We start from the raw sequence: 23751 nt of genomic DNA on the forward strand, positions 1-23751 counted from the left end.
GTCCCTGGTTCCCCACTGGCCTGCTCGCCCGACTAAGGGGCCGCAGGGACAACCGCGCTGTTCCCCGAACAAATTTACTAGCTTTTCTCTCTTTGTTTTACTAACAAGGAAAGGGGGGGGGGGGGTTGGAGATGGAAACACACGGGGAAAAAAGCGCGGGCAGACCGGGGCACGGAGCGCGGGAGCGGAGCCCGGAATCCAGCGCCCCGCAGGCTGAGACTACGGCCTCTCTCCTCCCCGCCCGACGGCGCGAGGTCCACAGCCCACACAACACAGCTACACACGCCCCCCGCTGGCCCGTACTTCGCGCGCTCTCCTGCACCGCCGCGGCCATCTCGCTCAGCAGCTCCTCCACCACCGCCGGCAACGTGACCGCCGCCAACGCGTCGGCCATGGCGCTGCAGGACTTGGCCTCTTCACAGAGCACAGCAGGAAAAACACTGGCACGGATCCCTGGAGACCTATCACCGACCGGGGGCGGGCGCGGCGCCGTGACGTCGTCGTGCGTCCTGGCGCGTACGGGAGCAACGCCAGGCTCCTCGTACGTCGGGGCCCGACCAATCCTGCGGGCTCTCGGCGCTGGGGGCGGGACGTCCCGGGATCCCGCCGGGCCTGCAGTGCGCAGAGGACGCGGCCAGGACATGTACCGGCTCCTGTTCCCGAACCTGGGCCGAGGCCTTCTGCGGGCCGCGGGGCGGCGGTGCGGGGTCTGTTCGGCGCGCTTGCTCCGGGGGCCGGCAGGAGGCCGGGCACCCGAGGTGGAGGTGCCTCCGTCCCGAGTCGCGCCGCACGGCGGGGGCTCGCGCCTGCTGCCGCTGCTGGCAGGTGAGGGGCGCGGGCCGGGCGGGGCCGGCCGGGCGGGGACCGGGGCGCGGGCGGGGGCCGGTGACTTCAGAGCCCCTTCCCACAGCGCTCGCCTGGTTCTCGCGGCCCGCTGCGGCAGAGGAGGAGGAGGAGCGGCAGGGAGCGGGCGGGGCCGCCGCCGAGGATGCAGCTGATGAGGCCGAGGCCGAGATCATCCAGCTGCTGAAGCGAGCCAAGGTGAGGCAGCCTTGTTGCGCATTACGCTCTCCAGTTCGCGGTAGACTAGATGGAGGCTCCGAGGGTAAAAGTGCGTGGAATTAGATGGGTCCTAGGGGTGGAGAGGGAGGGGCGGTGTTGGAGTCCATCCAGGCTCGTCAGACTCTAAATCCTGCAGTAAAACCGCTGCAGTCTCAAGACCAGATGGAAGTGGCACCACAGGCACCGTTCTTCTATCTAAACAAAATTAGCAGAGATGTTTTGTAGTTTTTATCCGTGAATCAGCCAACCTGAAAGGACTGGCATAGAGAATTACTCACATACAGTATGTAGCGTCCTGAAAATGCAATTTAGTGTTGGTTATGAGCGTTTTGGTCCTCTTCTTTCTAAACTCATCCTTTTCTCCACATTCTTTTCTATTTTCTCTTCTCCTCCCCAGGTTATCTCAGCTCTTCTATTGAGCTAACCACTGCCTTGATGCCAACAACGTCCCAATTTATGTTCCCATGCTGCAGTGTGCTACTGACATGCCATCTCCACTTTGAGGCTATGTCTCTCATACTTAACCTGCCGAAAACTAACCTCTTCATCTTAAGTGCCTCCCCAACACATTCCTCCACCATCTTTTCTTTACTACCGTCTACCCAGTTTTTCAGCTTGGAAACCTTACAGTCGTTTTTAAAACTTGGGGTAACTTACTGCTGCCTCCCAATGCACTTACAGTGCAGCAACAAATACTATTGCCTACTGACATCGCCCCTTTTCTCTCTCCCCTGCTATTACCACAGACTACTACCTAGTAATCTTGCCTGCCCTATTGCCGCTTCCCCCCTCCCCCCCCCACATTCCATTCTCCATACAGAGTGATTTTTTAAAGTAAATTGGATCACATCGCTTCCTTGCATAATATTTTGAGTGACTTCCCACAAGACCCTACATGACTGACACCACCCTACCTTACGCCTTGCCCACCCATTTGGCAATAATCCTCTGGCTCACCATCCTCCTTTCTCATCTGTTTATTTTCGTTTCTCATTTTCTTCAGCCTGTAGGGCCTTTGCTCATTCCTCACTCTCTGTTTAGGTCATTTCCCCCCATAATTATTTATTTGGTTGACTCTTACCCTACCTCAGTTTAACTGTCACTTCCTTAGAAAGTTTCTCTGACTCCCATTTAGAGGACACCTTTATTGTTCCTTTCCATTGCTTTTTTCATAGTTTTTGTCAGTAGTTGTAATTAAGCTTACTTTTCCTACAGGGTCATTTCAGCTCACAGGAAGAAAGGATGTAGGGCAAGGAGCTTCCTTATAAAATATGGTGTAAAAATTGCTCACATTCCTCCTGTCTACATCTGTTGGCCTTGTCCTATGGCCACACATCGCTACAAAGGAGGCTGACCTCTGTCAACACTGTACACACAATGCCTAATAGGAATTCAATACATATTTGGTGAATGAATAGCTTCTTTCTGTGTATTGGGATGTATAGCCATATCCACTTCTGTCTGGTAGCCCATGCATCTGCTTTCTTTGCATTTCATTTTCTATTATTTTCTTTGTTTTCTCTTTTCAGTTGAGCATCATGAAAGATGAGCCAGAAGAGGCTGAGCTAATTTTGCATGACGCTCTTCGTCTTGCCTATCAGAGTGATAACAAGAAGGCCATCACTTACACTTATGATTTGGTAACTCTTCCAACCAATCTGAGACACTGATGAAGGATGGACGCAGAAGGGTTGTTAGCTCTCCTGATTTATATTCCTGAACTTCAGGATGTCCTAAAGCTCTTTGGTTTTTGTTTTTACTAAGTTTTGTTGTTGATCCAATTTTTATTACCCTTGGGGTGTCACTTAAAAGAAGTCTCAATCCCAGTCCAGAAAGAACCAAGTAACATTAGTATTTGTTTCTTCAAGGATGAGTGGATCTAGATTTGGTTTGACATCAACAAAGTCTATGCAAGTCTTTACTTTCATAACATCGCTATACTTTGCTTCTAGCAGATTAGTGACGTACTTTTCTTTCTGAACCATTTCTTTTAATTTAGAAGGTGATAAAAAGGAGTCTAGCTTAAAATTTTTGAAGTATGCAGGAACCACAGTACTCTAACCTGAAAAACAATTTGTAATTTACTTTCAGATGGCCAACTTAGCATTTACACGGGGTCAGCTTGAAAATGTAAGTAAGTAAATCACTTTGTAATATGTTGAATTTGTGAAGGACTAGCCTCAAGGAACCTGTTAGTAAGGGTACTGGCTAAGCTGCTGTAACAGAGACCCCAAAACATAATGACTCAAACAAGAAGGAGGTGTATTTCTCTTTAACGCATTAGTCCAGAGGTGGCTAAACACTGAAGAGACCTCAGTACCTTTGCTCTATGAAGTGGTCCAGAAGCCTTGGTTCCTTCCAAGATAGGTCCTCATCTGCATAGGTGAGCTGGCTCACCTCCAGCCTACAGGAGGGAAGAAGAGAGAATGGAGGGCAAGCAGCTTCCTTGTAAAATATGATTTAAAAATTGTTTACGTTTCTTCTGCTTATATCTCTTGGCCAAAACTTTATCATATGACCATACCTAACTGCAAAGGAAGCTGACCTATTACTGAGGAGATCCCGCACCTAAAAATTGGAGAGAGTGAATTTTAGGGGATCGTTTACAAACTCTGCCACAGTGGGTTTGGATGAGAAGTTAATTTCTGAAGTTGGTTTCTACTCATCACAGAATAGTTTTTAATATACCCGGAGGATGTTTTCCCCTCGTAAGGATACTTTTCTCTGTGTGTATGTGAATGTGAGTGTGTGTATGATGTGTTTTACAAGGAAGAATGCATCAGACTAGTACTTAGAATCCAGAGTCATGTAGATAGTGGAGCCCAAGTAAAAGAAAAATCTTTTCCTTATGCTTTTAGGCGGAGAAACTTTTTAAAGCAACAATGAGTTACCTGCTTGGAGGGGGCATGCAACAGGTAAGGATGTTACCTAGGATTTGGCCCTAGGTGAAGCAGTTTTTGAAATAGTCTTGCTTCCTGAAAACACCCAGCCCCCAACATGTGCTTTGGCCACAAAACGGTAGATTTTCCCCCCCAGGACTTGTATAAAAACTGCCTATCTTTTCACTCACTCAAGAGCATGGTAGCTGAGGAATTCACAGTTGCCTCATTCTCTAAAAGGATAGGACCGTGGCTTTCATTCCTGTCAGTCTAGAAGCAGATCTGAAATATTCCATGAGGAAGTTTTACTTGTCATGAATTTTCTTCATTTTTCTTTTTCCCAACAGGAAGATAATGCAATAATTGAAATCTCTCTAAAGTTGGCCAGTATCTATGCTGCTCAGAATAGGTAAGTATACTCAGAATCTAGGTGTGACCGCAGCCAGGGAATAGGGGCTATGGATAGGAAACTTTGACCCTGAGATGTTATATAATTTTATTTGCCTACTAATCATCTGGGTCTCCAAAAAAATGAGGTGTTACAATCAAAGTGTTTTCTCCCTCATCTTTGAAACCTTTAGTCTTTCCCAGTTTTGCCCCTGCAGTTTCTGTGAGCCAGCTGAGTGGGGCATACAGCCCTCACACCTCTGGCTACACTGCGACAAAGCTAATCAAATTTTCTGTTCCCGTTTGAACTGGAAAGAGAAGTTACAGTTAGAACTTTAGCTCCTCTTAGAAAGAGGAGGGAGCTGCTGGGGATAATAAACTTTGAAGAAACCATTTTGCTGGTATAAGTATCAAAAAACCAAGAAGTTAGGTATAAAGTTAAATGATGAGAGAATTGCTATGGGAGTGTGTTAGTGGCTAATTTGGTGGGCAGTGTTTTTAAAGCAGGAAGCTAGGTTTTAGGAAGGGGCAATATCTAGGAGTAGAGGAGAGACCTCTGGATAAGTAGGACGAAATTGGTGCTTATTTGAAAGTATTAGATGAGTCTCAATTCTTATAAAGAAGAAAATCTGCCAGCTACATAGGAAAGGCTTTAGAAAACAGTTTGGAAATGTGCCAAAGGTGAGGAACTAATGAGTGAGACCTGGTGCCTTTCATTCTCTACGTGGAGTTCAAAGAAGAAACACCTAGGCTGGAAGCAAAGAACTCCTCTAGAGAGTTATATTTTGGGGTGAATTTCAGGGGAGACTTAAGACTAGCTTTTCCTTAGATTTTCAGTTGCTGCAGAACTTGGGTACCAGGCGTTTGGAGTAACATGGAGCCCGGTCCTCTAGATGAGTGATCGTTGAGGCCAGGGGCCCTGGCACTGGTCCCTGCTGCCCTGCTCACCAGCTCCTTCATTCTTAGCAGGAACCATTTAGGCTCTCAGCATTTGGTTGGACACTAGACAGGCTAGAGCTTCTGAGGGCCTTTGAGTTCAAGTGTTTTGGGGAGCTTTGAGGTTGGCCCATTCCAGGGAGTATTGCAGCTGGGATCAGTCTGCCTTGGAGGAGTAACAAGCAGGACTAAATGTCATTGGCATATGGACTAGAGTAAGAAGCCCAAAGCTAATAACACTGGAGAGTAAGATAAATTCCTGATCTTGTAGAGGTGAAAGCTTGTGTAGTCACCACTAATAATTAGCCTGTAAATTACTCTGTACTTTCCTCAAAAGTGTTTTTTCATTTTGTTTTATTAAGAGGAGCATGAGACCAGAAAAATGCATGGCCACATCCTGAGGTTTATGAAGACTGATAGTTAGGAGAGGAGTTGTTTATAGATGTTCCGCTCTGTTCCGCTCTGACTAGGAGCATACTGTGGCCAGCCTCCCCTGCTCCGTGTCCTGGCTGGATACCAAAGCATGTCTGCCAAAGTTTGGGTCAAGGAAGCTTCTGTTCTTCTGAGAACAGTGAAACACTGGGGTCCCTGGCAAAACACTAGAGAAGAAGGGGTAAGCTTTGTAGTACCACTTTGGGTAAGAAACTAGAGCCAAAACAAAGGAAGAACCAGGGCTGAGCTTCTGGATGGGGAAGGAATTTCTGTCATGTTTCTGTGTTTCTCTTTATAGAAACCAGCAGTTGATGCTTGTTCTACCCAGTCAGTCTGCCTGCTGCTTGGGTGTCCTCTCCAACTGACTGAGGGTCCAGGGCTAGAATCAGGCTAAATGCTCTCTAGTGCCATAGCTAGGAGTTCATTTCTATAAAAGAAACTAGCATACAGCTAGGAAGAAGTATGAAGGTAATAAACCTCTCCAGAAATTGTAGGGGGTCAGTAGTTAGACTCCTGATGCAGGGTGGCATTAGCCTCCATTCGTGTTAGTATTTGAGCAGGTGTAAGCTTTCATAAACAGAAGCTGACTCACTTGAAACTGTTAGTAGGAGATGATGAAAACTGCAGGTTTCTATCAGTTATTAAAACTATGGCTGCATTCCTAGCTTTTTATGTCTTCAGTTTCATTAAGTAGGTGACTAGAAAAAATACAACATCTGAGAAATGGCAGCTTGACACCCTTTAGAGTCTGTTAAACAAAATTCCTGTTCCCATATTACACTTCCTTTATTTATAATACTCCAATCCCAGCTGGGAAATGAGGATGAAAGAGGAGTTTTTGAAAAAGTGAACAGCCAATTGCTGATCTTTGCTTTACAGACAGGAATTTGCTCTTGCTGGCTATGAATTCTGCATTTCAACTCTAGAGGAAAAAATTGAAAGAGAAAAGGAATTAGCAGAAGACATTTTGTCAGGTAGGGACACCTGATTGTTTTCTGGACATCGCCTTGTTGCCACAAGGGGCTTCACTGTTGCTCTGTGATAAAGGGAATTGGGGGAGGGTAGGCATCCATTTTGGAATTTAAGTGGCTGTTTTTAAGGTCTCAGCAGAGGGTTAGGAATGAGATGTTTTGTTTAAATGACTTGACCACCATTGGGTTTTTTTAAACCCTTTGGTGACATGTTCATAATTTACCTGTTGATTTTTATTATATATAACCTCTAAAATTGAGAAGCAGAAAGGGAAGGTTCAGCTACCAGTCACAATACTAATTAAGTATCCTTTGGTCCCAGATAAACACCAAGTTATGAAAGATGAGAGCAGCTCATGTTTTTGCAGTTCATCCTCATTGTGGTGAGAAGACCTTAAAGAGTTACGCTAGGAACTGAATGGAGTGGGCAGGACGCTCTCTAGCTCTAAACCATTTGGATTTCTTAATTTGGTTTCAAGTATTGGGAGTTTCTGGTTTTGACATTCATGCTTTTATTTCACACTTACTCTCTACCAAGAGCTAGCAAGATGTTTGAGGTAGAACGGTCAGCTCTGTTGTCTCTAAAGTAATAAACATGCCTTGAAAGAGTTGTCTGTACTCAGTTGTCCTCCAATTCTCTCTTGAACATAAACCAGTTTTTCTCCGCCATCACTCCACTGAAACTCCCTTTGTTAAGGTTCTCGTCCCTTTTCTTACCTACTGTACTTACTAGCAGGTGGTCTCTATCTCACCCAGGTGATCACTGTCTCCTGCAAACACTGTATTCACTTGACTTCTGGGACACCTCACTGGTCACTTGCCTCCCCCTTCACCGCCTCTAAAGTTAGCATACCTCTTCTTTGGCCCTCTTTTATTCTCTCTGCACTCACATCCTAGGAGATAACATTTAGTCCTATACCTATAATACCAGTTTTAGATCTTCAGCCCCAACTTGCGCGTGAACTGCAGACTTATGGGTAAGATTGTCTTCCTGACCTCTTGACCTGAATATCTAATGGTTGTCTCACATTTATCATGTCTGAAATGGGTCTCTTGATTTCTGCCACTCATAAACTTGTTTCTCTACCTCTCAGCCTCAGTTTAGTGAATGGTACCACCTTTCACCCAGTTGCTTTGGCCAAGAACCTAAACATCATCTATGATTTCTTCCTCATTCCCTGCAAATCATTCATTAGCAAATTACGTTGGGTCAACCATCAAAATATATCCATTTCAGACCACGTCTCATCCTCTCGCCCTACCGCTGTGGTCCAGGCCATCACTGTCTCTTGCCTGGACACCTGTAATCTCACAGGTTTTCCTGTCTCCCCCCTCACACAACCTATTAACCATGCAGCAGGCAAGGTGATCTTTTAAGAACTTAGTGCCTTTTCATCAACTTTAGAATAAGTTCAGCATCCCTGTGTGGACCTGCACGGCCTCACATAACCTGACCCCTCCTGTGCATCATCTGCTGCTCATTCCCTTGCTCATTCCACTTTCGCCACACTGGTCTTTTTCTTGCTCTCGTACATTCCAAGCTCATTGCTGTCTTCAGGCCTTTCTACTTGCTGTTCCCTCTGCTTAGCTTGTTCTCTCATATCTTTATATCGCTGGCTCTCTTCATTTAGTTCTCTGCTCAGCTATCACTTCCTCAGGAGGCCTACCCTGACTAAAACAATCATCTCTTCCCACCTTAGTGTCTCCCTAGTCCTTTATCCTTCTTTACTTTTCTTAATCACACTTGAAAGTAGGTGTGTGTGTGTTATGTACTTGTGTTTGTATTGCCACTAAAAGTATTTTTGTTCAGTGTTTTTAGTATTTGTCTTCCCTATCAAAGAGGGCTAGAGACTTCATCTGTTTTATTAACTGCTAAATCTTCATTAGATCAGTGCTTGGCACATAACTGAGGCTCAATAATTGTTGACTGAAAGAACAAAAGACCCAACAATTACAAACAATCAAACTTTCAGGGCAGTGTGGAAGTGCTTTGAGGAAATCCACAAAAGATATAAAAAACAAGTCTGTCATATATGTCACTTTTGAACTATTCACACCCTTGCTATCTTTCATTTTTAGCATTGACTAGACAGTTTCTTAAGAGTGTAAAGGTATCTTTTCTGATTCCAAAATTAATACCAGTGCATTGAAGAAAATTCAGAAAAGCATTAAGAAGTAAATAAAGATCATCTATAATCACATTACCAAGAAAGAACTGCTATTTATTTTTTGGTGTATATCTTTCCAGGCTTGTTTTTGTCCTACGCTGTTTACATTTTAAAAAGCAAATTAGGGAACATATTGTGTATACTACTTTGTACTGTGTGTGTATGTGTGTGTGTGTGTGTGTGTGTGTGTGTGTGTCTGAATGTTTAATTTCTTTAGTAATATATTGTGAAAACACTTCTTTTTTTCCCCAGGCAAAGGGATTCTTATTGGAGAGAGCAAACTAATTTTTATTATAAACATTGTTACGTTTTACTAGTTACGCAATAAAGAAAATGTGTTAATATTATTCTTAATCTTATTTTTTACTGAAGGAATATATTCCCACCAGTTTTGAATAAAGCAAATCCATTATCAAATTTGCATGCTTTTTATTGGCATGACTATCCCGATGGCAGATTCCTTCAGATCATATAAAAATTTGGTCTAGGGGACTCATTTTGTTTCTCATGTTGTAGATGTATATGTAATTACTGAGGAAAGGCTCATAAAAAATTAAGTGAAAACAGCAGATTACAAAACAGTATAATTAGGAGGAGCCTGATTAGAACAAGGGCTGCATGATGTTAAAATGTAGACAGTGATTATATCTGGTTGGTAGGTTTATAGGGGATTTTTGTTTTATTTGTGTCTTTCTGAATATTCTATACTTTTTGTAACACTTTTTTCTTTTTAAAATTACCTTCTAATATTACCTGTAAGTCAAAGAATATTATAAAAAGTTAAATACAGCATTTCTTTGCCACACTTCTTCCTAGTCATTTTCAACTCTTAACCAATTTCTTCTGGTTTTTTTCTTTATGTTTCTACATAACATACAAAATTATTTCTTGATTTATTATTTTTAGAATCTATTGACCTACAGAAAAGTGAAGATTTAGTGCAATTTTTGCTTGTGTCTACAATATTTTGAACATACTCATATGTTAGTTGCTGAGCCAAGTGACATAGTTTTCTTTTGTATATAACCTTTTGTTTCCTTTGAAGTCAAAAGTTAAGATTTTTGTATTGCTTGTTTTTTTATGTATATGACAAATTCTTTTCTTTACCATAGTGCTTACTTTAATTCCTAAGCTTTTCTGAGGTTCTAGGGTACAAATTGGCTTGCTTTTCACTGGCATAGCTGTCGATAGGCATTCAGTCTTTGTCTTCCTTTCATGTGCGCAGTCACTTAGCAGCTTTTTCTCTGCTTTTCATCTCCCACAATTTTTTGTTCTTTCTTATCTCCTTTGATTTGTTTTTACTTTTCCTTGTACCTTTTTATGTTTTTCATCTGTTAACTTTGATTTTAGTGGTGTTTGGGGAGGGTGTGGAGATAAATACATGTGTTCAATCCAGAACGGCGTATCTGCATATTAGTCCAATTGTCTGTTATTGAACATAAGGTAGTGTCCAGACCTGTTTCTTTGGCATAGATTCTTAGCACTGAAATTCATGTCAAAAGTAGCACATTTTAAGGTTGTTGATGAATATTGTAAAATTGCCCTTGACAGGATGATACTAATTTCCATTTTCTGATTCTGCTTAATTTGTTTGCTTTGTGATTTTGGTCAAATTAGTTAATCCCTATGTGCTTTTGATCCTCAGAATGGGATTAGGCGTTATATTCTCTGATAGAACTATTGGGATTGATTGAGTTAATATATGTAAAGCACTTAGAAAAATGGCTAATATGTAGTAGCTACTCAAAAAAATACGACCATTATTCGTCTTTTATTGTGACAAGGCAGTGTGCCCTTCTCCCCAAAATGTGTTACTTTGTGTAACCTTTGTCAGATTGATGGTACAGCATTGATGCATTAACTAGCATTTCTTTGATAAGCGGTAAGGTTAATCATTTATTGGTGCTACTTTGTAAGAATATTAACTCTATCCTGTTGGCTTCTTTATTTCCTTTATTTCTGTGTATAGAGTTAGGAGTTGGGGGTTTTGTCTTAATTAAAAAGAAATGTGAAACTAATATTTGTATAATTTAAAGAATAATGAGGGGTCGGCCCGGTTAGAGCTCCATGCTCCTAACTCCAAAGGCTGCCGGTTCGATTCCCACATGGGCCAGTGGGCTCTCAACCACAGGGTTGCCGGTTCAACTCCTCGACTCCCGCAAGGGATGGTGGGCAGCGCCCCCTGCAACTAAGATTGAACACGGCATCTTGAGCTGAGCTGCCGCTGAGCTCCCGAATGGCTCAGTTGGTTGGAGTGTGTCCTGTCCTCTCAACCACAAGGTTGCCAGTTTGACTCCCGCAAGGGATGGTGGGCTGCGCCCCCTGTAACTAGCAATGGCAACTGGACCTGAAGCCAAGCTGCGCCCTCCACAACTAAGACTGAAAGGACAACAACTTGACTTGGAAAAGGGCCTGGAAATATACACTGTTCCCCAATAAAGTCCTGTTCCCCTTTCCCAATAAAATCTTTAAAAAAAAAGAATAATGAGAACAGGTAGTGAGCCAGCATTACCAGTGCCTGCGAAGCCCTGTGACTGGTCCCAATCCCATTTCCCTTCCTACCTCGGAAATAACTACTCTCCTGAATCTTTATCACTCATTCACTTTTTAGTTTTACTTCCATACAATAGATACTTAGTTTTTACATGTTTCTTTTTAAAATTTGTACAAATGAAATCACACAGTATGATTTGTATGAGTCTTTAATTTTGTGGGGGTTAGATCTGAATTCATTTTTTAATTTTCTTTGCTTCTATTAATTTTTAATATATACTGAATAGCTATTTTATACCAGGTACTGTTCTAGGATTTGCATAGAGGCAAGTGAGGCAAAAGTCCCTGCTCTTCCAGAGCTTAATGCTTAGAAAGGTATTTTTCTTTGAATCTGATAAATATTTGCCCATCTTTCCTTCTAATTTTTTCTTTTCTAAACAGTTTTAACATTCACCTTTTTAACATATGTGCAATTTACTTTGGTGTGAAGTTGGTAATCTATCATCATTATGTGCTTATGTATTAATTACTTTGTGTTTGGCTTTCTTTTGGGGTTTTCCATTCTGATTTATTCATGTGATGAAACTTGCATACATTGTTTGAATTATATGGTATTATATGTTTGAGTTTTATGGTAATAGAGATGTAAGACATGCTTCTTCTGCAAAATTTTCCATTTTATTTCCACATGAATTCTAGATATTTTCACATGAAATTGAGATCATTTTGTCAAGTCCCCAAAGTGCTTTGAGACTAAATTATTAGATTTGCATTATAGCTAATAATTCATAAATTAGTTTAGGGAGATTGTCAAAACTTAGCATTTGACCATAAGTCGCAGAAAATTTCAACCAAATTAAGTTAAACAGTAAGGGCACTTATCTCATGTAATGGTCAATTCAGCAAAAGGGGGCCGGTAGTTGAGTTAGTTGATATATGGCTCATTGAAATCCTGAAGGATAAGGTTCTTTCCATCCCTCCTCACTGTTATTCTTAGTGTGTTGGCTTTCTCTTCCCGCTCCCCTTCTTTGATGTTTTTCTTAGAATGAAAGTAATCTTTTCTAGAAGTCCCCAAGGAGATTTATCCTTACTTCTCATTGGCTGGAAATGGGTTACATGGCATTTCTAACCCAGTCCTTGGCAAGAGAAATGGGATTATCATTAGTGGCTACAACTGATCAGGGTCCATCCCTAACAGGATGAGGATTTCCTCTGCTTGGAAAGGGTGCGTGTGGGACACGCAGCAGCTGTGCTAGCCAGGGGGTCATTCACTACACTGTCTTTGTAACACTGAGTTTTCCCGTTGGGGAACATGGTATGGCTCCTGCTTAACAGATTTATTCACGTAGCTGTGACAGTTGTTTTGTTACAGTTGATTCTAAGTGGATACTTTACTAAACTATTTGCTTTTCCGTTGATATTCACACTATTTCCAGATATATAATTATACATTTGGGAAATCATGAAAATTATTTCCTTTTAGATAGTTATACTTCTGTGTCCCCACCCCTCCACCCCCCATTAAATTTAGTTCATTTGCTATAACCGCAAAACATTAAATAATGGTGGTGATGGACAACTTTGTCTTGTATCTAATTCGGTGCCAAACTATATGAGTACATTTATTATTCTATATCTAGAGCAAATCCGGTTTGCTAGTAATTGGTTACTTGTTCAGTGTACTGCTGGATAGTACTTAATGCTGAGGTTTTATTTAGAACTTTTGCATTTCTTATGTGAGATCCACAGTTTATTTCTTGGTGCTTGTCATCACAGGATTGTATTCATGTGATGAAACAAATTAGAATGCTTTCTGTATTTTGTTCTGGAATAGGTATGCGGTATTACATAGGAATGAACTATTCCTTGAAAGTTGTGGGATCTATGAAACCATATGGGCCGATCTGCTTTAGAGTTGATTCTCTGGCAACTTTTATTCTTCCTTGGTAACTCATACGTTGAAGCTTCTTCCATTTTCTTGGTTTGATTTCAGTACCTAGGACAAGTGAATGCATGGATGAAAGAATTTTGAGGGACTGTATTTTCCTAGAAGATACTTCCTTATGAAATTATATTTTGAAAGCATAGTTGACTATATTCTCTACCTGAGAATATATTCCTTTCCCAATTTTTAATTTTATAGATTTATTTCCTCTCTTTAAGAGATTTTTTCCATTGAATTTTTCTTCCTCCTTTCCTTGAGCTGAAAATTTTATTCATTTTCATATTTTAAATGAAAATTGAAATAGTTTCTGGAAAGTTTAAGTATTTTTGGTGGTATATTTGGTTTCATGAGTACTTGAAGTCTGGAACCTAGTTTGAAGTCTGGGTCTTCCATTTATTAGCATTGTGACTCCAGATACATTACTTACCTTTCCTCAGTTTCCTCATCAATAAAATAACACTAGTAGAATCTACCTGATAGAATTGTTATGGGAATTAAATGCTCTAGGACTGTGACTAATATTTATTAAGTACTATGTAAGTGATTATTGGATGTGATACATTTATTAATATAATTTATTAAGTGGTTTAGCTCTGTTATATTATGTTTACCAGTCTCAATTTATGATCTTCCTGGTTATTTTATTTATACTTTCTCCTTGGTTTTTGTCAATTTTGTTGATCTGCCAACTTGTGGTTTCATTTTCTCTATTGTTTTTATATTTCATTTATTTCCATTTTAATTGTTATGTCTCCTGCTTGCTTTGGGTTTATTTTGCTCCTTTTCTAGTTAATAAACTTAGGTTATTGATTTAAAATATTTCTAATATAGGCATTTATAAGTTTTCCTCTGTTACTTTAGCTGCATCACATAATTTTGATACATGTTGTTTTCATTTCTCAAAGTATTTTCTAATTTTTCTTGTGATTTTTTTTTCCCCTTTGATCCTTAGGATATTTGGGAGTATATTGATTAATTTCCATATATTTGTGAATTTCCCAAATTTCCTTCTCTTGTTGATTTCTAAGTTCATTCTGTTGTGGTCAGAGAACATGCTTTGTATGATTTCAGTCCTTTTAAATGTATAGAGTCTTGTTTTATGGCCTAGTATATTGTTTTTACTGGAGAATATTACATATGCATTTGAGAGGAATGTGTATTCCTTTGTTGTTGAGTGTTCTGTATGTCTCTTAGATCTAGTTAATTTATAGTGTTGTTCAAGTCTTGCTGATTTTGTCTAGTTGTTCTAGACAAAATTTTTGTTTTTGTGATTTTTTTTTTAAAGATTTCTTTGGGGAAGGAGAACAGGACTTTATTGCGGAACAGTGTATATTTCCAGGAGTTTATTGGGGAACAGTGTATTTTTCCTAGGACCCATGAGCTCCAAGTCAAATTGTTGTCCTTTCAATCTTAGTTGTGGACGGCGCAGCTCAGGTCCAAATCTAGTTGCTGGGAGTCGAACCTGCAACCTTGTGGTTGAGGGCACGCGCTCCAACCAACTGAGCCATCCAGCTGCCTGGGAGCTCAGTGGCAGCTCGTGTCTTCATTCTAGTTGCGGAGGGCGCAGCTCACTGGCCCATGTGGAATCGAACCGGCAACCCTGTTGCCCAGAGCTCATGCTCTAACCAATTGAGCCACCAGTCCGCCCGTTTTTGTGATTTTTTTAAATACATATTTTTGTGCTGTTTAAATGGTCCTGTATATATGTATGTGTATATATATGTGTGTGTGTATATGTATATATATGTATGTATGTAATCATTGTGAATTATCCCTTCATCAGAAAAATGATTTCTTTGTTCTATTTGTCACAAATTTTAGTTTTACACTGTTGACTATATCTTACATTTAACTTTTTTGAGTCATTTTATTGTGTGTCTTTTGTAGAATGCTGTATTTGGATTTTTAAAAAACCCAATCTGAATATAATTGTCTTATGATAGAGAATCTTAAAACCTTAAATAGGTATTAAAAGTAATATTTACTCTAATTTTTCATTTTAAAAAATGTTTTCAGTTTTTGTAATTTCGTTTTCTTTTGTCATTTCTTATAAGGACTTTTTCCTCACTAAACCTCCATTATATTTTGGAAGGAAGGCATACATATGGTTTTCAGTTCTATTGGGGGTAACTTAAAAATTTCTTCAAGCATATTTGACTCAGGGAAAATCATTTCTGTTTTCATTTTCTTCTGTGAGTGTAATATAACGTTCTTCCACCTTTCCCTTTCCCCAGTTGTTTTTTTCTCTCTGACCTGGAATTTTAGACCCAATGGGATTTGTTGCAGAGAATTCTGAAGCCAACTTATTTGCCTTCTTTTGTAGATGCTTATTTTCTCCTGCCTGGTTGTTTTGTAGGAGTCAGAAGTTTTATTAGCATAAGGTTAGGGGATTAGGCTTCTGATGAATTTCACCTGGTCTGTGGTGACCCTCCATTTTTAAGATCCAGTTCTCTTGAGCTTCTGTAGTACATCTTTTGATTATTATTTCCCAGTTCTACTTGCTATGGTCTTTTATTCAGGAATGTCATTTACCTGTATGTTGGCTTCCCTTCTGTCCTTCATAGTCCCGTATCCTCCCTCAGTTTTCTCGTCTGTGTGCTGGGACTTTCTCCAGTGTGTGTTCCACATTACTGACATCATTTAGAAAAGTCAGTTCTGCGCTTTTCTTCTTCAGATGCGTTCTTTTTTAAGATGCGAAGCAAAAATATTGTACAGCGACTTTAACAAATACCTGTATGCCTTCCACTTAGTTTTGTCAAATCTAAGTATTTTACTGTATGTGCTCCAGAACTTTTTTTGTAAGTTTAAACCCCTGTGGACTCTTGCTCAGTGTAACTACTATCCTGAATTTGGTTTTGGTCATTATCATTCCCATACCTATTTACTATAGTTGTGTATATCAGTAAACAATGTACAGTGAGTCTAATAGGTTTTTAGACTTTATAGGAATATCATACTGTACAGTTGCTTCTGCAGTTTGTTCTTTCACTCAACAGTATGGTGTTGCGATTCATCATGGTGATCTTACAGTTCTCCCAGCACCAAGGCTGTTTGCTTGCCAAACCACGTTTGCTGAGCTCCATTTGTCCAGAAGCGGTGACTTACTCTCATTAAACCACTGGGGTGAGGGTTGAGGCTGAGCCTTTTTCCATCCTCACAAGGAGTGACACAGGATAGAGGTGGCTCTAATTGGTTCATTCACTGCAACTGCAGTGTAGTATTCCATTGTATGAATATACTATAGTTCTGTTGATGGATGTGTAGGTTCTACATGCTTTGCTGTGAAAAATAGTACGTCTTTGAACCTTCTTGGACTTGTGTTTCTGCACACATGTAAGATATATCCTAGGGTATGTACCTAAGAATGGAATTGCTGGGGTGCGTACACTAGATAATACCAAATTCCTTATGAACATGGTTTGCTGGTTTTCGCTAGCAGTGTGTTAGTGTGCTGTTGCTCTATAGCTTTGTTATTGTTGCACTGAAATTTTTTGATCTGGTGGGTGTGAAATGGAATTTTATTGTGGCTTCAGTGTGTCATCTGTTCATGTATTTATTGACCATTCAGATTCCCTGCTCTGAAAATTCTTTATATCCTTTGCTTATTTTTTAGGATTGTCTTTTTCTTAATGATTTGTGAGCGTTCTTTATGTATTTGAGCGTCTTATATTTTATAGGTTACAGTCTCTTTGTGGCCTTGTCTTTTCGCATGTAGCATTTGACAGATTAAAATTTGAATGTAATAGAAGCTTTTGATATTTTCCTTTATAGCTTGTGCTTTTGTATGTCTTTAATAAAAATTCTTCTCTCTTCTACGATCAGAAAGAGTGCCTTCTAATTACTTGGCTTTTTTACATTTAGTCTTTAATTTACCTAGATTTTATTTTTTAATACGGTATGAGGTAGTGATATAATTTTTTCCTTTCTCATGAACAGGGTTTAGTTCAGGACCATTTTTATTGGTCCATCCTTTTATCACTGATTTGTAATAACAGCTCTATATTGAGTTTTCATAGATTGATGGAGTGCCAATGTTTAATTCTATAATTAAAATTTTTAGTTTCATTAAATCTTTCCATATTTAGTTCAGTACCTTTATGTTTTTAATTTTCTTTTTATTTGTTCATTCAACCAGCCAAGAAATACTTAATTGAATGCTTGTTATGTGCCAAGACATTAATAGGCACTGAGATACAGCTTAAATAAAACGAAGTAGCTGTCTCATAGGGCTGAGTTTCTAGTGGAGGAAAAACACACTGTCCAGTAAATTGATGATACATCCAAAGATGATTAAGTGTATAGAAATATGTACATGAGGGAATATGTCTTTATGGGGTGCGTTGGGCAGTGTGCTATTTTATAGAGGGGTCGGGAAAGGCCTACTTGGGAAGAAATCTGAAACCTACTCGTAGTCTGGGATTGTTTAATTAGCTAAAATTCTTAAGGGTGAGGCCTCCTTTCTTATTGTCTGCTGATCCTCATTTATGAGACAAAGCTCATCTATTAGTTACTGTTCTCTAGATCTGTATTCTCCAGTTCTTCTTATGTGGCACTGGGTGTTTTTTCAAATATTATATAGTCAATTCTGTAATGTGTCCAGAGGTGGTATATCATTGAAGCCTCTATTATTACTCTTCAAAAAATGGGTCATCTGTGGTTTAAATTCGGCTTGTCACTTTCCATTTCAGGATTCTAATGTTCTCCGGTTTCTTACTACATTGCTGTTTTTTTGCACCTTAAAACTTTTTCATTGGCCCTAGACTTTCTTGATAATTCATTCTCTTTGAGTTTATCTTCATATGCATCTGCTAAATATTAGTTTCAAACTAAAAATAATAGTCCACATTTTAGTCCATGTGTGGACTCAGTCTTATTTAAGATGTGGGGAAAAGTTTGTCATTTAACTGGATGTTGCGTTGTGATTTATGAGAAATACATTTTGATCATCTGAATGACCATGCACATAATTTTTGGTCATTCATATGGTCAAAATGTATTTCTCATATTTATTTGGTCTTTGTCCACAGTTCCTATCTAGCTCACAGGCCCCAAACCCTTGAAATTTTCTAAATATTGAGTGATAAAGGTGTCTTTTGTTATGTTAATGAGGCAACTTTAGAAAGCACCTAAGAATCTGGGCCAGTTGCCAAAGGATCCGACCACATGATTAAAGGGTTAGAGCTTTCAGTCCCACTGGTGACCTCTGGGAAAGGAAGAGGGGCTGGAAGTTGAAGCATTGCCAGTAGCCAGTGATTTAATAAGTCATGCCTAGGTAGTGAAGCCACCATAAAACCCCGAAAGGACGGGGTTGGAGCGCTTCTGCATTGGTGAACTTGGAGAGGTGCTGGGACAGTGGTGTACTGGAAGGGCATGGAGGCCCCACGCCCCTTCCACATGTCTGGGGCATTGCCTCAATCTGGCTGTTCCTGAGTTACATCCTTCTATAATAAACCAGTAATCTAAAAAGTGAAATGTTTCTGAGTTCTGTGAGCTGCTCTAGCAAATTAATCAAACCCAAGGAAGGAGTCCTGGGTACCTCTGATTTATAGCCATTCAAAACTACAGGTAACCACCTAGGCTTTCAAGTGGTGTCTGAAGTTGGGGAGTGGGGACTGCAGTCTTGTAGGACTGGAACCTTAACCTGTGGAATCCAGTGCTGTCTCTGGGTAGATGGTGTCATAACTGAGTTGAATTCTTGGACACCCTGCTGATGTCTGAGAACTGCTTGTTGGTGTCGGGAACCCGATGCTGCACACGTGCGCACGCGAACATACACAGACATTGGAGTTGGGTTCAGGAAACAATTTAGATATTGTCACCTTTGTGTAACAAAGTTTAAGGCTAGAAAGTACTTAAGTGACATGAAACATTCAGTGGGTTGTGTACTATTAAAATATTTGTGGGTTTTGGTAAGAAAAATGACTAGGGTAGGGTGGCCAATTCTCTGCCTCACTTTCTACGTTGTACTTGTTACATCCCAACAATGCTCTTATTTCTCTTTAGTGGAAGAGAAAGCCAATACCCACCTCCTTCTCGGCATGTGCTTAGACGCCTATGCTCGCTATCTTCTGTTCTCCAAGCAGCCATCAGAGGCACAAAGGATGTGTGAAAAAGCTTTGCATATTTCTGAAGAAATACTAGGAGAAAGACACCCACAGGTAAGAGGAAAACAGAGAGAAGATAAAACAAAGCATTTCAGAACTTATGAAGTGAAATGTCACACACTGGGAACAGATAATTAGCAGATGGTCCTGCATAAATCCTCTTCCTCACACCCTAGTCCATTCATTTTCCTACCACCACTCCCTCCACTTCCAACTACTTGTTTTAAAAAGGATTTGCAACTGCTGATCAATTCCTGCATCTGCCCAGAACGGTTTGTGTGTATTGGTTTACACACCAGAGCAGCCTTTCCAAAACGCATGTTTAACCAGGCACCACGTGCTTCTGAGGAAGGCTTCTGAGCACACAGCAGTTTCTCAGATCTTCCCTGCCTCACCCCACAGGTAAAATGACTGGAAAGTGGAGGGACTGCATTAAAAAAGACAGTTAACGACTGACAGGATTTCAGCACACTATGCAAAGCTTTCTGTTAGAATAGTAAACACTGAATTGAAGTCATCTCCTTGTGTCTCCTCTATCAAATTAAGTTTGTAGAGGTAAGAAGTGGTTCACTCTGTGAATGCTTGGCACCCCAGAGGACACAAAAATTTTACCTGGACTGAGCGTGTCCCAGGGCTGGTGGGCAGGACAAGTTATTGAGCTATGAATTATCTTAAGGAAAGGGATTTATGACTTTTAATATATAGAGTCCCTGCTTAATGGAATACCACTGAGGAATAATACCGTTTCCCTGGAAATAAGACCTAGCCGGACAATCAGCTCTAATGCATCTTTTGGAACAAAAATTGATGTAAGACCAGGTCTTAACCGGATAATCAGCTCTAATGTGTTTTTTGCTCCAAAAGACGCATTAGAGCTGATTGTCCGGCTAGGTCTTATTTCTGGGGAAACATGGTAAGACAAACATGGAATTCAGATCACCACGTACTGTAACTGGGGGCTTAAAGTATGGCTTCAGTGGAAGAGTGGGCCTGCCTCCCTTAGTACCAACATTTTAAAAACTTCATGAGTATCTTCCTAAAATCAATGATATATTTCTTAATGAGTTTCAGGGTCGCCAGTAGGAATGACATTATAATACAGTCTGGCCCCCGGTGGCTGGCTTCTCAAGGTTGCTGAACCTTAAATGGGATCATTTAAGAGCTTCTTTTTGCTGTTTTTCATTTGGTGCTTCTAATTGATAGTTATATTAATAAATAATATTCCTCCTGTTCCCTAGTTTCTAGATTTGTATCATTTTCCAGAGGGTCAAACTGCAGTGCATCATACAGTGTGAATGATAAAGGCTGATATTCCTCACGCTGTGGAATGCCAGGAAAGATAAAATCTTAACTATTCAGTTTATCAAACTCCAAATTAGCATTAAATATGTGCAGGTGTGTGTGTTTTTTAATTTTTATTGGGGAAATAAATAAAATTGTTTTTTATTTGAAAACAGCTCCAAGTCAAGTCGTTTTCAGTCTAGTGGTGGAGGGCCCATGTGGGAATCCAACCGGTGACGTTGGTGTTATGAGCAGTGCTCTAACCACTGAGCAAACAGGCCGCCCCTGTGTAGCTGTTTTTTTAAAAAGGCTGTTGTTTCTTTCACGTGTAGACCATCGTGCTGATGAGTGACCTGGCTACCACCCTGGATGCACAAGGCCGCTTTGATGAGGCTTGTGTTTATGTGCAAAGGGCGTCCGATCTGGCGAGACAAATAGAACATCCTGAGCTCCACATGCTGCTCAGCAATCTGGCTGCAATTCTGATGCACAAAGGTAGGGAGCTATGAACTCTTGACTTGCTTTAGAGAGGGAGTGGGTTTATCAATATGTGAACTGATGTTTGGGAGGGCAAGGGGCAGTGAGGAAGCCCCCAGTTAAAAGGCTGGCTAATACAAAAAGGACGTGTGTTCGGTTGGAGTGCCATTGTGCTCAGTTCACATTAACTTCTGTAGTCCTACACTGGCCTGTTGAACCACATCAAGGTGGAGAACACTGCAATGATGGTACCGCATTTCTTAGTGCTTTGCAGATTTCTAAATGTCTTCACACATGTAACTTCATTAGTTCCTCAGTGGACGTATGAAGCTGGTGAGGCAGGGAATCTCAGTTTGCCAGCCATACTACTCAGGGCCTCACCTGTAATTTTCAGAAACCTGGAATGACGTCCTTTTACACAGAGCATCATAATGAAGTCCGTGGCCAATGGAGTCAGGGCCTGGGGTGCACTGACTGGGAGGGGCAGGTAGGAGCCCCACAGCACTCACGGGGTTAGCGTCCTCTCCACCCCGCCAGCTTAAAGCCTCTCTAAGCCAGCGTGTCCAGTGGGGATGAGGTGAGGCAGCACTCGCCTGCCCCTTAATAAGCACACAGTAAGTTAGACCTGAACCATCTCTAGTGCTTTCTCTTCAGAATCACTTGGAAAGCATACGTTTTCTTCTTATTCTCCCTTCTCTTTGGGTTATTTTAGAACGATATGCACAAGCAAAAGAGATCTACCAGGAAGCACTGAAGCAAGCAGAGCTGAAAAGAGATGAGGTTTCTATACAGCACATCAGGGAAGAATTGGCTGAGCTGTCCAGAAAAAGTAGACCTTTGACTTAATTTTATCAAGCTCTAAATCCCTTTTTGTTGTAGGGACTTTCCAGTAACAGCTTATTATTCCAGTCTCAGTGGCACCCAAATCAATGCTTAATCCTTGGTCCTTGGTATTCAAGTTTCCTCAACTTAGCCTCGGTGAAGGACAAGTTATATACACTGCCAGTTTCGTTTTTTTAAAGGAAAAGCAACTTTCACCCGACTGCTTCTGACTTGTAAGGATGGATGTCAAGTGATGTAGCGTACGTTTAGGAGCTGTCCAAGCTGGTCTAATTATAGATTAACGTGGGCTGGTTTTTCCCTCTGGTGTGTGTGTGGTAATTCACACAGGCATCTCTACCAGACGATTCTGGTCCATTGATTTGCTGCCCTTTTTCTCTTATTTTATCAATATCTGGCAGACCAGAGCTACCTGTCTCGTGGCAAAGGGGGATTATGGTGAGTTATTTTTCTTATAATCTACTTCATGAAGCCCAGTGTGGGATTTAATCCATAGAGGAGGAGGAGAAGTAATATCTTGGTTTGCCACCAGCATCCAGCATGAAGTTTTAAAGTAGGAGCAGGCACTTGAGAAAGTACAGCATCTATTTGCTCATAAATGAAAGTGAACTGTATGTTTTTGTATGTATCTAGGTATATACAACTATGAAAAAAGGGGGAAGGGGAATGATATAATCTTGTCAGTGCACTCTTAGCGCTCCAATTCCTTTGCAACCTACATCACGAACAGTCATCCAGGAGCTCTTTAAAGATACATGCCCAGGCTGCACCCCGAACCTTTTGATTCAGGGTAGGGCCCTACAAATGTATTTAAAGCCTCCCCAGTAATTCTGTTATGCATCACAGATACAGTAGAACACTCACTGGCCTGGATCCTGGCTTGGCTTTTTGAATTTGGGTCTCAGTATCCTCATCTGTAATGTAGGGAACAAATGAGATTCTTTCTTGGCTGTGGGAGAAGGTAATTTGGTCAGGTGACCTTAAATGAATAGACTGCTATATTGAAAGGGCTTTATTTTATCATTCTGCCTCAAAGTCTAAAGTGTGTATACAAATGCTCCTTGAACTTATGATGGGGTTCTATCCTGATAAACTCATCGTATGTTGAAAATACCATCAATCAAAAATGCATTTAATACACCTAACTTACTGAACATCATAGCTTAGCCCAGCTGGTTTCTACTGAATGCGTATCACTTTCACACCATGATAAAGTCAAAAAATCGTAAATTGAAAAATTTTAAGTTGAACCATTGTTAAGTCAGGGACCATCTGTAAAAACAGGACCTGTAGGTGAGTGTTTTTAACCTCAGCAGCCTTGCAAAGAGCCATTTGCCTAGGAGAAAGGTAATTTTTCTAGGTACCATGAAGCAACACTGTCATTATTGGTATGCCTTTGGGGGTGGGGTGTGAGTGGGAATGATAAACTGGTATTTTTGGTTCCTATGTACATATTGGAAGAACCCTTTCATAATAAACTAGAGACTCTACAACAATATTGTATGTATTCTGTAATCTTTGAGTTTCTCATAAAAAGTAACTTATTGAAGAGTTAATAAAATAAATATTAGAATCCCTGAGGTGCAAATCCTCAGGGATCAGACTTAAACTGATCAGACTTAAATTTATTTTATATTTTGCAGATGTAAATTTCTTCCCACTTTCCATCTAAGCGCATCTATTATTTACTATGCAGTTAATTCCTTTAATTAAGTCTTAACTCAGACGAACTACAATATAAAGCAGACTGAGTTTCAGTGCAGCCCAGTCTAAATT

General features: G+C 40.5%; 1 protein-coding gene across 1 annotated transcript; it reads left to right on the forward strand.

Annotated features, from left to right (window-relative positions):
• Positions 1-294: 294 nt before the first annotated feature.
• On the forward strand, positions 295-23471 carry TTC19 (tetratricopeptide repeat domain 19). Its single transcript, XM_074320237.1, has 10 exons — positions 295-825; positions 911-1041; positions 2592-2702; positions 3154-3192; positions 3921-3977; positions 4289-4350; positions 6576-6670; positions 19277-19431; positions 20991-21153; positions 21848-23471. The coding sequence occupies exons 1-10, from the start codon at positions 393-395 to the stop codon at positions 21979-21981; spliced, it is 1380 nt and encodes a 459-aa protein (XP_074176338.1). The 5' UTR covers positions 295-392; the 3' UTR covers positions 21982-23471.
• The last annotated feature ends 280 nt before the right edge of the window (positions 23472-23751 follow it).

The sequence above is a fragment of the Rhinolophus sinicus genome, linkage group LG15 (genome assembly GCF_036562045.2).
Source record: "Rhinolophus sinicus isolate RSC01 linkage group LG15, ASM3656204v1, whole genome shotgun sequence".
Lineage (NCBI taxonomy): Eukaryota > Metazoa > Chordata > Mammalia > Chiroptera > Rhinolophidae > Rhinolophus > Rhinolophus sinicus.